The following is a 17,738-nucleotide window of genomic DNA, read 5'->3' as shown; positions in this document are numbered from 1 at the left end:
GGGATGAATTGGGAGATTGGGATTGACACATCTACACTAGTATGTATAAAATAGATAACTAATAAGAACCTGCTGTATAAAAAATAAATAAAATAAAATTCAAAATAAATAAGTAAAAGGTTACATTTTAAATTAAAAAAAAAAGGTCCATATGAAAAAAAATTTTTAAAAAAATACTGGTTATGAAGACTGCAGCCATGTGGGAAAATGTATGATGTATCACTGAATAAAAAAAAGGACCAGGGGGCTTCCCTGGTGGCACAGTGGTTAAGAATCCGCCTGCCAATGCAGGGGACATGGGTTCGAGCCCTGGTCCGGGAAGATCCCACATGCCGCGAGCAACTAAGCCCATGCACCGCAACTACTGAGCCAGTGCTCTAGAGCCCACGAGCCACAACTACTGAAGCCCACGTTCCTAGAGCCCATGCTCTGCAACAAGAGAAGCCACCACAATAAGAAGCCCGCGCACTGCAACGAAGAGTAGCCCCTGCTCGCCACAATTGGAGAAAGCCCACATGCAGCAACAAAGACCTAATGCAGCCAAAAATAAGTTAATTAATTAATTAAAAAAAAAAAAAAGTACCAGGAGTGTATGTGTACTTTGTTTACAGCCATGAAGAAATGCACAAGGAAAACTTACCTGAAATATACCAAAGTAACTGCTTCTGTTACAGTAATGAATTATAAAAGAATTATTTTCCTTTCCCCATTACTCGGTTTTTCTGAAATAAATGTACCGGGATCCTACAGAATCTTTTGAACCCAAGTAATTCTCACTATGCAAAAGCGAGTACACAGCACAATGCAAGGCACACAGCAAGAGGCCAGGGTTAAAAAAAGAAAACATCAGCAAAAGACCTCGGACCTCTCATCGGTATTTCTCTATAGAGAATCAAAACATAACCACGGACGGAAGGTAAGCTTGACCTGTCTCAAAACAAAAAAGTGTTTTTAACCTAAAACCGCTCCGCTAGATTTTAGATCACAAACTTAGCTGACCATTCTAATAAAGCCCCTGGCCACACTGAAAATCCTTGATTTTTAACAATTCACAATACCTTAATGAGTGATAACTTTGAGAAGAGCTGCTCTGTTAGGAAGCCCATGCAGCTAATGAAAGAGTCTGTGCTGCTCCACAATACTTCTGATGGTTTTTGTCAAGAAAAGACACAGTGTAAGAGGAACAGCTGTCCAGCAGGATTTTGTTCTTTTCCACCCTAGCATCTTCCCCGGGTGGAATAGCTCAGAACGCAGATGAAAAGAAATAAGTAGAGCTTGGCTATGTACTCCTTGCCCAGTGGAAAAAGCCTACTGAGAGTCCTATGTGTGGGCAAACAGCAGAAGAATCTGGAACACTGCAGGACAGCAGAAAACATACCCGCAAGAAAGAATAGCAAATTGTTTTCACAAAAGAGATAAACCAGAAGCTTTGTCTTTTTAAGGGTTTTTTTAAAAAGTCTTCTGGAAAAAGGGTAGACTTAGTTTTCAGTGTTCAGTTATGGTGATGCCTTTTACAGACCTTGTTCCATCGAAACACAGCCATGGATAATAAGAGCTTATGGAATTTCTCATCACAGGAGAATTCCACTTGAAGCAATCTGATTCAGAAGAGAAACCTTGGATTGATTACTGGGTACAGGACAATTAAATCAATCTATTAATCTACTAATAGATTAATAAATTAATTAATAGATCAATTTAATCTACTAAATTACCTGTACCTTAACAGGCTCCCTAACATGTATTCAGATCGACAATGAAAATGAATACTGGCACATGACTTTTCAAGAACATATTCTACATACAGCAGGAAAGTTCCTTTGGAACTGTGTGGTGAGTCAGAATGGCCATACCCTGAGGCCCGGCTTTATTCAAACTGAGATTTTAAAAAGCATTCTCCAATTTAGCTATACGGAAAGGTTTTGCATTTTGTAGATTAACTGAGAACTTGCCTGGAGCCATTAATAAACAACCTTTTTTTTATCCCCATTTGGCTTTCCTGTTAGAACCTGGAGGTAAAATGTCAAGTGAGTGGTACCCCTAACCTCTGACTTCAATTCCACCATAACAGTTTCCAAATAGCATTTTCAAAGTGTGTTTTTTATTTTTCTGTTTATAAAGACAACGCATAATCATAGAAAATGCTAACACAGAAACAAAATATTAAAAAAAACACATTAAATCCTACTTCATAGAGATAACCACAGTTAATTTAGTAAACTTCATTCCAGATATTTCTCATACAAGCACACAAAAATAGACTATATCTACAATTTTGTATGCCAGGGACTGACCATGGTGGCATTTTACAAACTTTTTTTTTTTGTCACGCACAGTATTATATCTCTGACATTATTTTGGCCAGTAAAAGTATTTTTTCTTTTATGGCTTCTTATGTATTTCATCAATTAATAAATGGTGCATTTACAGAATCCCCCATTTTCTGGAACGTTTTAGATTGCTTCCAATTTTTGCCATTTATCTACAACACTGATTACATCCCTACACTTGTATCTTTGCGCAACTGTGTGGTATAATTGTGCAAGTATCCCGTGATCTCCTTAGGAGAAACTTCTCCTGAGATAAACTGTATCAAGTGGGATTTCTGGGTCAAAGGTTTTAAACTTCTGAACATATTCCAAATCTCCCCTTCAGAAAAGCTGTACTAACTTTACCTTCTCACCAATCCTACATGAATGTATTCCTTTCCTCACGGCCTTAGGAGAAACTTCTCCTGAGATAAACTGTATCAAGTGGGATTTCTGGGTCAAAGGTTTTAAACTTCTGAACATATTCCAAATCTCCCCTTCAGAAAAGTTGTACTAACCTTACCTTCTCACCAATACTACATGAATGTATTTATTCCTTTCCTCACGGCCTTAGCCGAAAGGGAGTTATCATTCTTCTCTATTTTGAAATCTAAATTCGAATTGCATTTCACTGATTAATCTGAAGACTAGCCGCCATCTCCCTTCATAATCTGGTTAGGATTATATTCCTCATCGGTGATGACTTTACCCACCACAAACACATAAGAGGCTGAAGAGCGGTTGCCCTCCGACCCCTCTCAGTCTCAAAACGCATCTTACCTGACCTTCCCCTTGTGGAGATCTCACATGTCAGTCGCTTGAAATACTCTGGAAGGTCAGCATATTCATTTCCATAGGAGATGACTTTAATCCCTTTGTCCAGCATGTTTTCTCGAAGCTTCTTGAACTCGTCCACATCTCCTCTCCGAACCAGCATGAAATGTTCTAGGTCAGATTTGTGCTTGACAGCCTCCAGAAAAAGGGCTTGGAAAGTGGTGTCATCCACAGTCCAGCCACAGCCCAGGAAAAGGAACGACTTGTTTTCATAGAGCTTCTGAATCTCTCTCTTGTAGGAAAAGAAACATATTAATGACACGTGAAGACGTGTCTGAAACAAGAGTCAACAGGTCATAACTGCTGCATTTAGCAGACTGTGATGACCGACTGACCAGCATGTAAGAGGGGAGAGGCAGCCCCGTGAAGGAGTCTGACCTCCTCGTTGTTTATTATTGTTAACTTGATGACTGTCCTAAAACTGTATCTACCTGGAATTCTCCTGCAGGCTCTCTGGTCCATGCCTTACAGTTTATCTTTTAGATCTATGTGTCCAGAGGCCATAAGGCAATGAGTAGTCTTCAGTATAGCTTACTCTTCCCATTTTCTTGAGCATATGTGCCTTTTTTGCTTAACAGAATAAGCCGTGGATAACTAGAGAATTCCATCACCAGATTTGCTCAAAGAAAGCCTGACACTTAGAATATTAATATATACATTTATATACGTGTGTGTGTGTATATATATGTATCTCACACACTATACATATATAAATATAAAAATATTAGAAATGATAGTGATGACAGATGCAGCTATAACACATGTCAGGGAAAGAACAGGTGAAAAAAGCTACCCTTATGCTTTAGAAAGCACCACATTTTCTTGGTCTTTTTTCACAAAGAAAGCCTCCATTTTATCACCCTATCCAAATTTTTCTCTATGTTTTCCAGTGAGCAATAAGTGAGTAAGTGTGATGATTCAATATAAAACCATCACCATTTATATAAAATCTCTTTAGAATGTATGCCCTAGTAGTGATTGGTCAGTGAACAGCTGCATAAATTAGTTTTGGCATAGAGAGGGCCATTAACACTATATATACCAAACGACGAAGGGCAGTAAGTCTTCTCTGTATGTGAAAATGACACCAATAACAGAGTGCCATCTGCTGGGAGTCAATCAAGAACAAAGTAAAACCTCAGAGTTTGACACCTGAAGAGATGTCTGACATTTCCAAAGATGGCATGTACACCCACAAGTTAAGAAGCACAGGAAAGAATGCTTGGCCTTCCTTTTTTTTTTTTTTTTTCCGCCTTGCCATATGGCACGTGGGATCTTAGCTCCCCGACCAGGGACAGAACCCGAGCCCCTTGCATTGGAAGCACAGAGTCTTAACCACTGGACCCCCCGGGAAGTACCGGCCTTCCAATTTTCATTAATGAGAAGAAACTGTTATCCCTGGAAGACCAGTGGTGTATTTAGAGGTTTCCCAGGAAGGTTTTCCCGAGAGCGGCAAGGTCAGCACCACTCACCATAACTTCAGTGTTCCTGAGCACATTCTGATATCCAGCTGGGTGAAGGACAATGCCACTAGGGTTGGTGTAGACCCCATGGATGTGCAAGACGCTCAGCTTCCGCTTCTCCTGAGCCCACTCGAGGACCTGCACAACACAAACACAGCTCAGCCAGGCGGGCAGGGCTGAGCACTTGCTTCAAGGTCCCAATGGGTAAGAGGCTCTTCTGAGGACTAGGCTTCTGACATAACTCTCCAGCTTCCTGATACCACAGGCCAAGAATGTGGCCACCCGACGTGGCCTCCCTTTCTACTTCAGGCATGACTGTTAGGAATGAGGGCAGCAAGTCTGGTGATTTCTCTTTGAAAGTAACAAGCAAAAATTAGAATTTGTTTGTCATAATTTGCAGGAACCACAGGGCTCTTTCCACTGGTGACAGACATGACAGCTCTGGATGACCATTTCAGGAAGGATCCCCGAGAGGTCAAACCTTGTATCGATGCCCTGGTCTAGTCCCCTTTCACACTTACTCCAGGCTTGGCCACATGGCTTGCTTTAGCCGACGGGGCATTAGCAGACAAGAGCAGAAGCTTGGAAAATGTTGGCACAATGAGTCTTCTTTCTCTTTTGCCGCTTGTGGAACCCAGCTACCATGTGAAGAAGCCTGATGGCCCAGCCGACTGCCTGCACCAACAGACATGCAAGCAAGGCCATCTAACACCACCTAGTCTGGCCCCCAGAGGACTGCAGCCATGTGTGTCACTTGCAAAACCAGCAGAACTGTCCAGCTGAGCCGATCAGCCCAGCTCAAGTAGCAAATTCACATTATCACGGGCAAATAAAACATTGTTTTAAACCACAAAGTTTTCAGGGTAATTTCTTGTGCAGCAATTGATAAGCGATAAAAGAATCACTTCAGTCACCTCCGAGTTACCTAAAAGGCTACCAATGAAGAACGATTATTTAGATGACAATGATAATAAGGGCCGACTGGATCCCATGCTTCCATTTTCCCAAGGACTTGAGACAGTATAAATTTATTAACATTCTAGAGAAATAAGGTATGGATTAGGGAAAAACGGTCAGGAGGCACAGAGATTTAGAATTTGAGTATTACCAGGCTCTATTCTGACTGCCAGTCAATGGCCTTAACCCTTCAACTTCAATACTGCCCCTAATGTGGACTAAAATACAAAGCAAATCTTGAGACTCCAGGGTGAAAATGAGAAGGAAAATTTCAAGTCTGATTGATACCCGTAACTTTAAAAAGGCCCTTATGCTTTTGATGCTGGTCATGATCTTTGGAGATTGTATCAGAAACAGCATGGAAGCTGTTTCTTGCCATTCATTTTTAAATTTCATTCAAACATTTATAAATTCAAAAAATATTTACTGAGCACCTACTATGTACCCAGTACTATCTTAGGCATTAGGGTAAGAAGGGCTGACATGGTTCCTGTCCAAATGGGGTTGCTATTCCTCTGGGGCAAACAGGCAGAAAACAAACAAACCAAGATGAAAATGGAAAGTTATATCAAGTGCTTCATTGAAAATATGAACCAAAAAATAAGGGTGGGTCCTTTCTTAATTAGGATGGTCACAGAAGACCTCTCAGAGGAAGTGATTCGTAAGTGAAGACTTGCAGGTGAAGAAGGAGCTGGCCATACAAAGCATGGAGGCAGCAGGTAGAAAACACTCCAGCCAGAGAAAACCAGTCTTTTCGGCACCATTTCTCTAAATTGGATTTCCTTTTACGACTCGACTTCAAGGTCAGCAAAATCACAAGACTGGCATTATAGCTACTGCTCTGGCAGAGGCAGTACTGTGACATGAGTGCCCGTGGGGGAGTCATTTGTCTCTTCAAACTCTACTTAGCTGGGCTCTAAGTGGGACACAAAGGCAGGCTCCCAGGAAAACGAAGTATGAAGGCAAATTACAAAAACTACAGGGCAGGACAAATGAGACCCTGTGGCAGTTTATAATCTGTTTGGTTTTTTTCCCCCCTCCTTCTTCAATCATTAAGTCTCTGACACCTTTTTATGGCAATGAAAACATTTTCCCTTTTATGGCTTCAGTGCATTTCATCAATTAAATGGTGTTATCTACAGAATATCCCATTAGTGCTAGATTTCAAATTACAACCTCTTGCGACCATTCTAATAAAAGCCTTCTCTCATTAGATGATATAGATGGACATCTGTAATTCCATATTATGGGAGATGGCTTAGGTATAGTATGGGCTACATTAAAAAAAGAAGTCTGCTGAGGTGTCCTTTGAATACTAATCTCAACCCAGCTGTCATCTGGCTTGAAACGTGCTCTTCAGACATCAAAAAGTAGCTTCCGTACATTTCCAACAGATGCCAGGAAGAATATATCCTAACCGAGAACTCTAAATCAATACTGCGCCCACCTGATATTATCTGGTGTTAAAAGATTTCGATTTCACAGTTCAAATGGCTTCCTGTAATCTTGCTTAAAATCGGGTGAAACTGTCAAAACTCACAGAACTGAACACTTTTAAGATCTGTGCTTTTAAATGTACATTGATTTTTATCTCAAAAAACTAAAATGCAACCAGGGATAACAGTCTCCCTTTCTACGTCTCCATAAATGCCAGTACTATACAATATCCCAACTAGAAAACAGTATTCGTCACGAGGATACAATCCACTGGCCTGAAGAGAGAAACCAACCCTTCACTTTTTACCTTCTTCTCATCAGTAAGGTCCAGGGATTCGAGTTGCTTTCCCTGATCTGCTGCATACAGTTCCAGGAGATTGTCAAAATTTGTAGTTAACACCAGGGCTCCATTTTCCATCAGGTGGAGAACTGACTGAAGGAGCTGTTTACCGGAATCTTCCATCTTTGACTCCAAGTCATCAAATACTTCATATAAACAGTCCTTGAAAAATGTGGATCGAACATTACTAGTACGCTGGGGAGGGATATAAGAGAGATAAGTTAGTTCTAGCATTTTGGTAGGTCATTTGTTTTCATTAAATAACAGCAACTTTTTGAAGAGTGCTTTGCACTTAAACTGTCTCTGGGACTTCCCTGGCGGTCCAGTGGTTAAGACTCTGTGCTTCCACTGCAGGAGACACGGGTTTGACCCCTGGACGGGGAACTAAGATCCCACATGCCGCGCAGCATGGCCAAAACATTAAAAAAAAAAAAAAAGTAAAATACTGTCTCCCTCACAGGGTTCTAATAAGGAAAACAGGAGTATACAGGCCAGCTGCCAGCCCCACACTTGAGCACACAGCAAGTGATCCGCACCCACACTACTACATCATATGCAAAGAAGCACACGCTCTCTAAATAGGCATTTTTATAGAATGAAGAAGATGGGCATGGCGAGGAGAGGTGACTACTGTCCAGACTAAAGGAAAACTGGGGCAGAAAGCACAGCTCCAACTACCCTTTGAGCAGGCCTCAGGTAAGAATACTTTCTGTTAAACTTTCCTTATCTAGGGAATAACCACTAAAAGACAGCTCTAAATGTGGTTTAACATGTCTTTTTCTAATCCTAGGTGCTTTTCACAGATGCTGATGGATTTAGGACAGACTGCTTACCTTCCCCCTGCCTGTTTTTTTCCCTGGCATAATTCAGCCACTTGTTTACAAGGCTGCTAGGGAGAATATTCAGTACACGATAATGGTTACCAAAAATCTTTATTTTGCAACTGTTAAAAATACCAAAACTAATCAGTTCTGAACAGACTCCCTATTTCTTAACAAATGGTTCATTTAGATAACTGTTTTCCCGGGTTTGTTTTGAATACTACATGTAAATATCCCTGAGAACTAATGAGGAAATATAATACCAATCTCAAGTGGGAAGTTGGCTTTCTAACTTAAAAGGCAAAGTGATCCCTAGGACAAAAGGAATGTGAAACAGGAAAGTAACTATGCAGTGTGCTATGAAAAATATCCGATCCCTATCTTATTCTTGCAACACCATCCCATTAGATAACATCTAAGCAAGAATCAGCTCTTAAAGGCCCCATTATTCCCCATTCAAACTCCAAGTAACTGCAATTAGCTGCTAGATAGCAGACTAGCCATAATCCTCCTGTAATCCTCAAAGCAGTCTTCCTACCCTCCTGGTTTGCCTTGTATACCTTTCTAATAGCACTATGCGCCGATAAAGATCTGTTTCCACGGAACCGGAACCACGTAAGTAGATTCATAAAGCACACTTCAATTTGCCAAATGTGCTTCCTATTTTTTTCAAAGTATTTTACAAAATTATCCATTTTTTCATTATACCTTCCAAGTGAATGGTAAATTATTTTCACAGGAGAAAAATGAGAGCACAGAGGTGAAACAGTACCTCTGCCTGGTGATGACACACCCAGAAGTTTGTCTAGTTCTGTCAATCGCTGTTCTATGCTACATTTACCACAAGACAGGCTTCTCACTGTACCCTGTTGTCAGTGGGCTCAGACTCCTTTCTAGGGCTAACTAGATGGAACAGCCCACGATTTATGTGGCTAAGAATGTGGGTCACGTTTTTCAACTTCTGTCCGCTCTCTTTACATCATGGCATAAATTATTACGTCACATATTAGCAGCCCACAGGCAACCAAGTAGGGACTCTAGCACTTAATCAGAATGGACAATCTGATCAGAAACGAACAGTGAAGAAACTGAATTTCACTACATGCAAGAGTCAACTACTATTGAATGCCAGGCACTGTTCTAGATTTGTTATAAAAAATATGGTGCCCCTTTAATGTCCATCAACATTACGATCCATGTACCCTATAATCTTGCAATCTCATTTCTGGGAATATATCCCACAGACGTAATTGCAAACAAATAAAATGACATATGCAACATTATCACTGCTCTGTTACCTGTGACAGTAAAAGACTGGAAATAAGCCAAGTATCCATATACAGGAAACTGGTATGGAAAGATGTCCAGGATATACTGTCACGTAAAACAAACAAGTACACAGCAGTATGTCTAGAATGCTACCTGTTGACATGGGGGTGGAAGCAATGAAATAAGAATAAATAGAATCCTATTTGCTTGTTTTTACAGAAAAGAACACTGGAAGGATACTCAAAAAGGGTGGTGACCAACTGGGGGCAAGTCGGGGAAAGGAGGCAGACAAAGCCATGGGTGCGAGTGAGATGCCATGATGGATGTACACCTTTTATATCATTTTGTATTTGTGCAATGTGTATAAACAATACCCATTCCAAAAATGAAAATTAAGTTTAAAATTAAAGAATACGGTGACTTTAAGAACTTCCTCATCTTTCATACCTTCATTTTGTACTCTGATTCATACACTCACGGTTAAACAACACTAACAAGCCAGCACCAGTTTAATTACCATGCACACAGATAAACACCTGGGTATACGAACAGGTAAGCATGGGTGTGGGATATACCTCCTTGCTTCTAAGAAAAGAAATACAGAAGGTTAAATAAAGTCTGGAAATAAAAGTCATGAGCCACTTATTTTAGCTAACTATCTTTGGGTCCTCTTTCAGTTATTACATTTTGCATATCAACACAGACAGGAAGGAAAGCGGCTTCTATAGCTGCATGGACTTCCTCAGACTTAAAATCAACTTCTTCTCTCTTGAAACAGGTGACCCGAGAACTGAATTTCCCACAAATGGCCTAAGTAAAGACAAAAGAATGAAAACAAACAAGGAGGTTCCAAGGTCAAAAGGAAATACCAAACTCCCACACATATTTATGGACATTTTCTCATTCATTTAAAACAGTGAACTGAATCCAATGTTGCTTCATTTCCTCCTACCCTGTAACTCCCATCCTTCTGATCCCAGACATAGTAAAAACTACAAAAAAAATCCTGACTCATTTTCACCAAGGTTATTAACATTTACAGTGCATTTACTATGTGCCAGACACTTCCCATACATTTTCTCACTTATTTTTCAAGTGGGATAAGTAGCATTATCCCAGTTTTACAGGTGCAAAAATAGATTCTGGGACCTTAAGTGATTTGCCCAGGGTTCCAGTGCCTTTAAAAATGGCACAGTCTTTCCAGTTCTGAAACGCAAAATTTTTGCAATGGCATTTCCCTACTGTAAGAAACTCCTCAGTAGATGGGCCTATTAACCCTGTCATGTTACTGTTGTTTGTTAGATTCTTAAAAAATAAACCAAAAAAACCAACAACAAAAAAAAACCCCAAAAAAGGACATTTTCAAAGACACACAAAAGTAAAAAGGAGAGTATCATCTCTCCCCGCTTGCACAGTGCTCCCCCCAACCCCCCTGCTCCCAAGTACCAATTTCAACAATTATCACACATGGCCAATCCTGTTTAACCTAAACTCCCCTCCACCATATCCCACCCCCTTCACTGAATTTTTTCTGAAGGAATTCCCAGGCATCATATCATTCAAACACTTAAACAGTTTCCTTAAAGATAAGGATTCCCATTTACATATAAAAAACAGTCTGCAAAACCACTATCACACCTAAAAAAATGCAATAATATTAATTCCTTAATAGCAAATACTCAGAGAGTCTTCATATTTCCCCAAATGTGTGTTATGTGTGTGTCTCTCTTTCAAGCCTTTGGGTTGCCTATATTTTTTCCTTACATATCCCCTATTGGAGTGGTTTTCAAAATGTGGCCCATGGATCCCGTGGATTCCTAAGATTCTTTTTTTTTTTAAATAATTTATTTCTTTACTTATTTATTTTTGGCTGCGTTGGGTCTTTGTTGCTGCGCGCGGGCTTTCTGTAGTTGCGGCGAGCGGGGGCTACTCTTCATTGCGGTGCGCGGGCTTCTCATTGCAGTGGCTTCTCTTGCTGTGCAGCACAGGCTCTAGGCGCGCGGGCTTCAGTAGTTGCGGCTCGTGGGCTCAGTATTTGTGGCTCACGGCCTCTAGAGCGCAGGCTCAGTAGTTGTGGCGCACGGGCTTAGCTGCTCCGTGGCATGTGGGATATTCCCGGACCAGGGCTCGAACCCATGTCCCCTGCGTTGGCAGGTGGATTCTTAACCACTGTGCCACCAGGGAAGCCCTCCTAAGATTCTTTAAGGGGTCTGCAAAGTCAAAATTATTTTCATAATGGTATTAAGGCGATATTTGTCTTTCAAACTGTATTAATATTTACACTGATGGTACAAAAGCAATGGCAGGTAAAACTGCTGGTGCCTTGGCATGAATCAGGACACAGGCACAGTGGAACCCAGCTGTGCCAGTAATCACGGTAGTACTCTTCACTACCAAAGTGGGCTCTAGGCACGCAGGCTTCAGTAGTTGCAGCTCGTGGGCTCAGTATTTGTGGCTCACGGCCTCTAGAGCGCAGGCTCAGTAGTTGTGGCGCACGGGCTTAGCTGCTCCGTGGCATGTGGGATATTCCCGGACCAGGGCTCGAACCCATGTCCCCTGCGTTGGCAGGTGGATTCTTAACCACTGTGCCACCAGGGAAGCCCTCCTAAGATTCTTTAAGGGGTCTGCAAAGTCAAAATTATTTTCATAATGGTATTAAGGCGATATTTGTCTTTCAAACTGTATTAATATTTACACTGATGGTACAAAAGCAATGGCAGGTAAAACTGCTGGTGCCTTGGCATGAATCAGGACACAGGCACAGTGGAACCCAGCTGTGCCAGTAATCACGGTAGTACTCTTCACTACCAAAGACTTACAGTAAGAAAAGAATGCCAGTTTCACTTAAGAATGTCCTGTAAAATGAAGCAGTAAAAAGTATTAATTGTACTAAATACTGACCCTCAAGTACATGTCCTAATATTCTGTGTAAAGAAAAACAGGAAGTACACACAAAGCACTTCCCTGATGGGGGTCTTGAGGCCAGACACTCACGTGATTATTTTGAGTTTTAAACTGAACTAGCCACCTTTTTTTCATCAAACATCATTTTTACTTGAAAGAATGACTGGCAGACAAACTATGATTATTCAGATTTGAGTATTCTCAGCATTCTTGCAAAAATAAATGAAGTGAGCCTGTCATTTCGAGGAAAAACTAGCCAATGATCCCTGCCATTGTTGCCAATGATGAAAGCTGAGCTTTCAAGCAAAAATCAGACTTTTAGAAAACTTTTATCTGCCACCATGAGCTTGACAGCTTCCAAATACCTTTGTGATGAGATTGGTGGTGATATTAATGGATGCAATTTTTTCGGATGGTGTAATGAAATGTGTCAAAATCTAGAAGATACGTACACCTCAGTGAAGCAGTATTTTCCCAATGGGTAATGTTACAAAACCATGCATGGGTAGAAGATGAATCATGGATCTTAATGCAACAGCATAAGGGAAGTTCAGATTCCATATCACCAATAACATGGATATGATCTGATATCAGATTCTTTATGGCTATTAATCTTTAGGAAGCCATCACTTACTGAATTTTTGGTGTAGTATCAACAACGAGTATCTACATTATCCAAAAAGACTATTAAAATACTTTTCTCTTTTCCAAGTATGTACCTGTAAGCCCTGATTTTTTTGAATAGTCAAACCAAAACCTCACAAAGACACCTGACTGACTACGTAAACAGATATGAGAATCCATTTTCAATTAAGCCAGACATTGAAGAGATTTGCAAAACGTGAAATGATACCACTCTTCTCACTAATTTATTTTTGTTTTTGGAAAACATAGTTGCTTTTGATGAGCACGTTGTTTATGTTAGCATGTAACAGGCTTATTATTATTTTTAAATGAATTTAACATTTTAAAAATGTCTCAGTTTTAATTTTCAAAAAAGTGAATATGAATAGACATAACCCACATAAACAAGAGCTGTTTGAGATTCTCAGTAATTTTTAGGCGTATATAGGGGTCTTGAGACCAGAAAGTTTGATAATTGCTACTCTATTGGAACTGACACTACGACTACACTTTAAGGTGAATACTAAATCTTCATCCAAAGATAATTAGTGACTCCAGTTTGATGTCTGGTTAGTATACATTTATTGACACTGACTTTAAATCCTCTCATTACTTTCAATCATAACTAACCCACCTAGCAAGGTCATGCTTTCTAGTCTCAGGAGACCTTTTCAAAGGATGAATGAAGGGTCCAGCCAAGTGGCACGGCACCAGGCAGACAAGACTTGCTGGACTAATACAGCACTCTTTGTCCTCATGAGCTCTTTCTTTCTTTTTTCCCCCAGACAGACAACATTTTTATTACCGGGCTGACACACTTCTTTAATACTTTTCCCTTATATTTTGGGTCTATATACTCTTTAATTACCTTTTTATACGACAACAATTTTGTATTTGTTTGAACATTAAAAAATTATGCTTTCTTCTTCTTTTCTCTCAAGTGTACTTCACAGATATTAACACAGCCACCCTCACTTTCATTGACTACTGTTTGAATCATACAGCTTTTCCATCCTCTTACCTTTATTTTTTTTTTTAATTTTTATTTATTTATTTTTGGCTGCGTTGGGTCTTCATTGCTGCACGCGGGCTTTCTCTAGTTGCAGCAAGTGGGGCTACCCTTGGTTGCGGTGCGCGGGCTTCTCATTGCGGTGGCTTCTCTTGTTGCGGAGCATGGGCTCTAGGCACGCAGGCTTCAGTAGTTGTGGCACGTGGGCTCAGTAGTTGTAGCTCGTGGGCTCTACAGTGTAGGCTCAATATTTGTGGCACACGGGCTTAGCTGCTCCGTGGCATGTGGGATCTTCCCAGACCAGGGCTTGAACCTGTGTCCCCTGCATTGGCAAGCGGATTCTTAGCCACTGCGCCACCAGGGAAGTCCCCTTACCTTTATTTTTAACAGCTTTATTGAGATATGGTTCACATAACATACAATTCAGTGGTTATTTGTATATCCACAGATATGTGCAACTGTCACCACAGTCAATTTTTTTTTTTTTTTTTGGCTGTGCCACGCGGCTTGCAGGTTCTCGGTACCCCGACCAGGGATTAAACCCCAGCTGCAGCAGTGAAAGCCCGAAATCCTAACCACTAGGCCACCAGGGAACTCCCCATCACAGTCAATTTTAGAAAATGTTCATCTCAAAAAGAAATCCCATCCCTTTAACTATCACCCTCCTGCCCTCAATCCCTGCTCCAGTCCTAGGCAACTACTAAACTACTTTCTGCTCTAACAGATTTCCCTACTCTGGACATTTCGTATGAGTGGAATCCTCTAACATGTGGTCTTTTGTGATTGGCTTCCTCTCAGCATAATGTTTTAAAGGTTCATTCACATTGCACCATGTATCAGTACTTGATTCCTTTTTATTGGCAAGTAATAGTCTATTGTGTGAATATGCCCCATTTTGTTTATCTCTTTGACAGCTGATGGACATCTGCACTATTTCCAGCTTTCGTCTATTATGAGTAATGTTATAAGATCTGTTTATAAGTTTTTGTGTGGACACACACTTTCATTTCTCTTGTGTGTGTGTGTGTGTGTGTGTGTGTGTATGCACAAGTGGAATCGTTGGGTCATATGACAACTCTATTTATTTGTTTGAGAAACGGCCAGGCTATTTTCCATCCTGTCTGCACCACTTCACAATCCCAGCAGCGTACGAGGGTTACAGTTTCTCCACAGCCTCGTCAACATTTATTACCTAACTCTTTGATTCTAGCTATCCCAGTGTGTGTAAAGTGGTATCTGACATAGTTTCCGATTTGCATTTTTCTAATGACTAATGACGTCAAGCATCTTTTCATACACTTATTGGTTATTTGTATATCTTCCTTGGAGAAATGTCTATTCAAATCCTTTGCCATTTAAAAACTGGATTATTTTAAATGCTGGAGAGGGTGGGGGTGGGAATGTAAACTGGTGCAGCCACTATGGAAAACAGTATGGAGGTTCCTCAAATAGAGCTACCATATATATGACCCAGCAATCCCACTCCTGGGTATATCTGGAGAAAACTCTAATTCAAAAAGACACACGCACCCCTATGTTCACAGCAGCACTATTTACAATAGTCAAGACATGGAAGCAACCTAAATGTCCATCCACAGATGAATGGATAAAGAAGATGTGGTACATATACACAATGATACTACTCGGCCATAAAAAAGGATGAGATAATGCCATCTGCAGCAACATGGATAGACCTAGAGATTACCATAGTAAGTAGGTCAGACAGAGAAAGACAAATGTCATATGACATCACTTACATACGGAATCTAAAAAATGATACAAATGAATTAATTTACAAAACGGAAACAGGCTCAGAGACATAGAAAACAAGCTTATGGTTACCAAAGGGCAAAGCATGGGAGGGATAAATTAGGAGTTTGGCATTAGCGGATACGAATTACTATATAAGACAGATAAACAACAAGGTCCTACTGTATAGCACAGGGAACTATATTCGATATCTTGTAATAAGCTACAATGGAAAAGAATGTGAAAAAGAATATATGTATAACTGAATCATTTTGCTGTACACCAGAGACTAATACAACGCTGTAAATCAACTATACTTCAAAAACAAATTAAACTGAAAAAACTGGATTATTTGCATTTTTATTAAGTTATAAGAGTTTTTTTAATACATTCTGGACACTACACCCTTATCAGATATATGAATTGTCAACATCTTCTCCCATTCTGGGGGCTGTCTTCTCACTTTCCTGATAATGCTCAGTGAGCCTAGTAGTTTTTACAACTTTGGTGAAGTGCAGTTTATCTATGTTTTCTTTTGATTCTTGTGCTTTTGGTGTCATGATTAAAAAACTACTGCCAGATCCAAGGTCATGAAGCTTTAAAACTACGTTTTCTTCTAAGAGTTTTATAGTTTTTAGCTCTTACATTTAGGTCTTTAATCCACTGAGCTAATTTTTGTATATGGTATGAGATGGAGGTCCCATGAGCTGTTTAAAGTCTATTAATTTTTTATACTGTTCTAGGTTAGTAACATTTTACCCCAATTAAGCACAAAGAAATGAAAAGACAAGTAAAAGGTCCTAAGTTTTTGAATGAGTCATGATCTAGGAGGGAATTATCAATACTTTTAAATGCCTTTCAGGTTAACACTTAATGACACTTCTTTCCTATAGGCCCTAGGGCATAGGGGGAAAAATCAACTCTGATAATTGACTTTTTAAGGCGTAAGAGTTACATTTTTTTTCAAGGTGCACTTAATTCATTAAGCTTTAAAATATGCTTTGGCTAACTCTACTATTTCCAAATATATCTTAAGTGAATCCTGATTTTTAAGATATTTTTAAAACGAAGCAAGACAAAGAGGCCCTTAAATCATTCAGGAATTGATTTCCAGCTCAGTTTGCTAAAACGCAGCAAAATCCCATATATATATATATATATATATATATGTATGACTGCCTTTAAAAGGAACATTAAAAACTGGCACTGCTTCATCCACAAAATAAGAATTATCTCTAATCTTTCTGAGGTTCCCTGAAAGGCATGGATGCCAGGGAACACAGCTTTTAGAAAAAGTAAATTTAAAACACAGCAATAATGGGACAGTGGTCTCATTTTGTACAAATAAAGGCCTCAACAACATTATCATCACCATCATCACCAACCCCCCTGCACCACCACCACCACAACACACTGAAATGAGGTCAAGGTAACTACCATGATTCGGGTCCATAAACTGACATTTTGCAGAAGAGCCAAATGTTATGCAAATCTATAGGCCAGAAACATAAATCTCCTTATTGCATTCAGCATGTGTGTCTGGTTTTAGGAAAGATCGAATGCCAGGGCTCACACAAGGGTACTCACAGGAGAGAGTTTCTGGATGAGGTCATGGGCAACATGGACAAGGTTCTTGTCTTCATGGAGACATTTCTGAAATTTTTTGCTCTCCTCATCTTCTAGAAGATCAAAATCAATGGCCGCATCCAGTAAGGCCTGAATCAACCCCTTCCAGGATTTCAGGGCTGGGACCTGGGGTGCGACCGCAGCACTGATGCCTGTTCCAATCACCAGCACGAGCTCCCGAGGCTTCTTCGTTTTCAGGCTTGGGAGCAGCTTCCTGGAAAAGTCAAACAAATGAGAGGACTGGGAACGTCCAACAGACACGAGGCACAAAGACCATCCAAAGCCACGGTTTTCAGCTCTAACTCCTACAGCCGCAAAGATGACAAGCACAGGCTTGATGCCTTTCCAAAGTAGTGTGAGCGCAGTAGTGCCAGTACGTGTTGAGAAAGTAATAAC

General features: G+C 40.3%; 1 protein-coding gene across 7 annotated transcripts in view; it reads right to left on the bottom strand.

Annotated features, from left to right (window-relative positions):
- Positions 1–17,738, bottom strand: part of SIRAL1 (SIR2 antiphage like 1) — a 46,881-nt gene that overhangs the window by 3,338 nt on the left and 25,805 nt on the right. For all 7 annotated transcript variants that reach the window (XM_024740743.1, XM_024740740.1, XM_024740736.1 and 4 more), the window contains 4 exons: positions 17,304–17,556; positions 7,308–7,535; positions 4,616–4,744; positions 3,090–3,375 (listed from right to left, as the gene is read on the bottom strand). In XM_024740743.1, coding sequence (XP_024596511.1) covers positions 3,090–3,375; positions 4,616–4,744; positions 7,308–7,535; positions 17,304–17,556 — 896 coding nt within the window. The remainder of the gene's footprint in view (positions 1–3,089; positions 3,376–4,615; positions 4,745–7,307; positions 7,536–17,303; positions 17,557–17,738) is intronic.

Source organism: Neophocaena asiaeorientalis, unplaced genomic scaffold, assembly GCF_003031525.2.
Source record: "Neophocaena asiaeorientalis asiaeorientalis breed wild unplaced genomic scaffold, Neophocaena_asiaeorientalis_V1.1 scaffold308, whole genome shotgun sequence".
Classification (NCBI taxonomy): Eukaryota; Metazoa; Chordata; class Mammalia; order Artiodactyla; family Phocoenidae; genus Neophocaena; species Neophocaena asiaeorientalis.
This window is presented reverse-complemented; position numbering and strand designations above follow the sequence as displayed.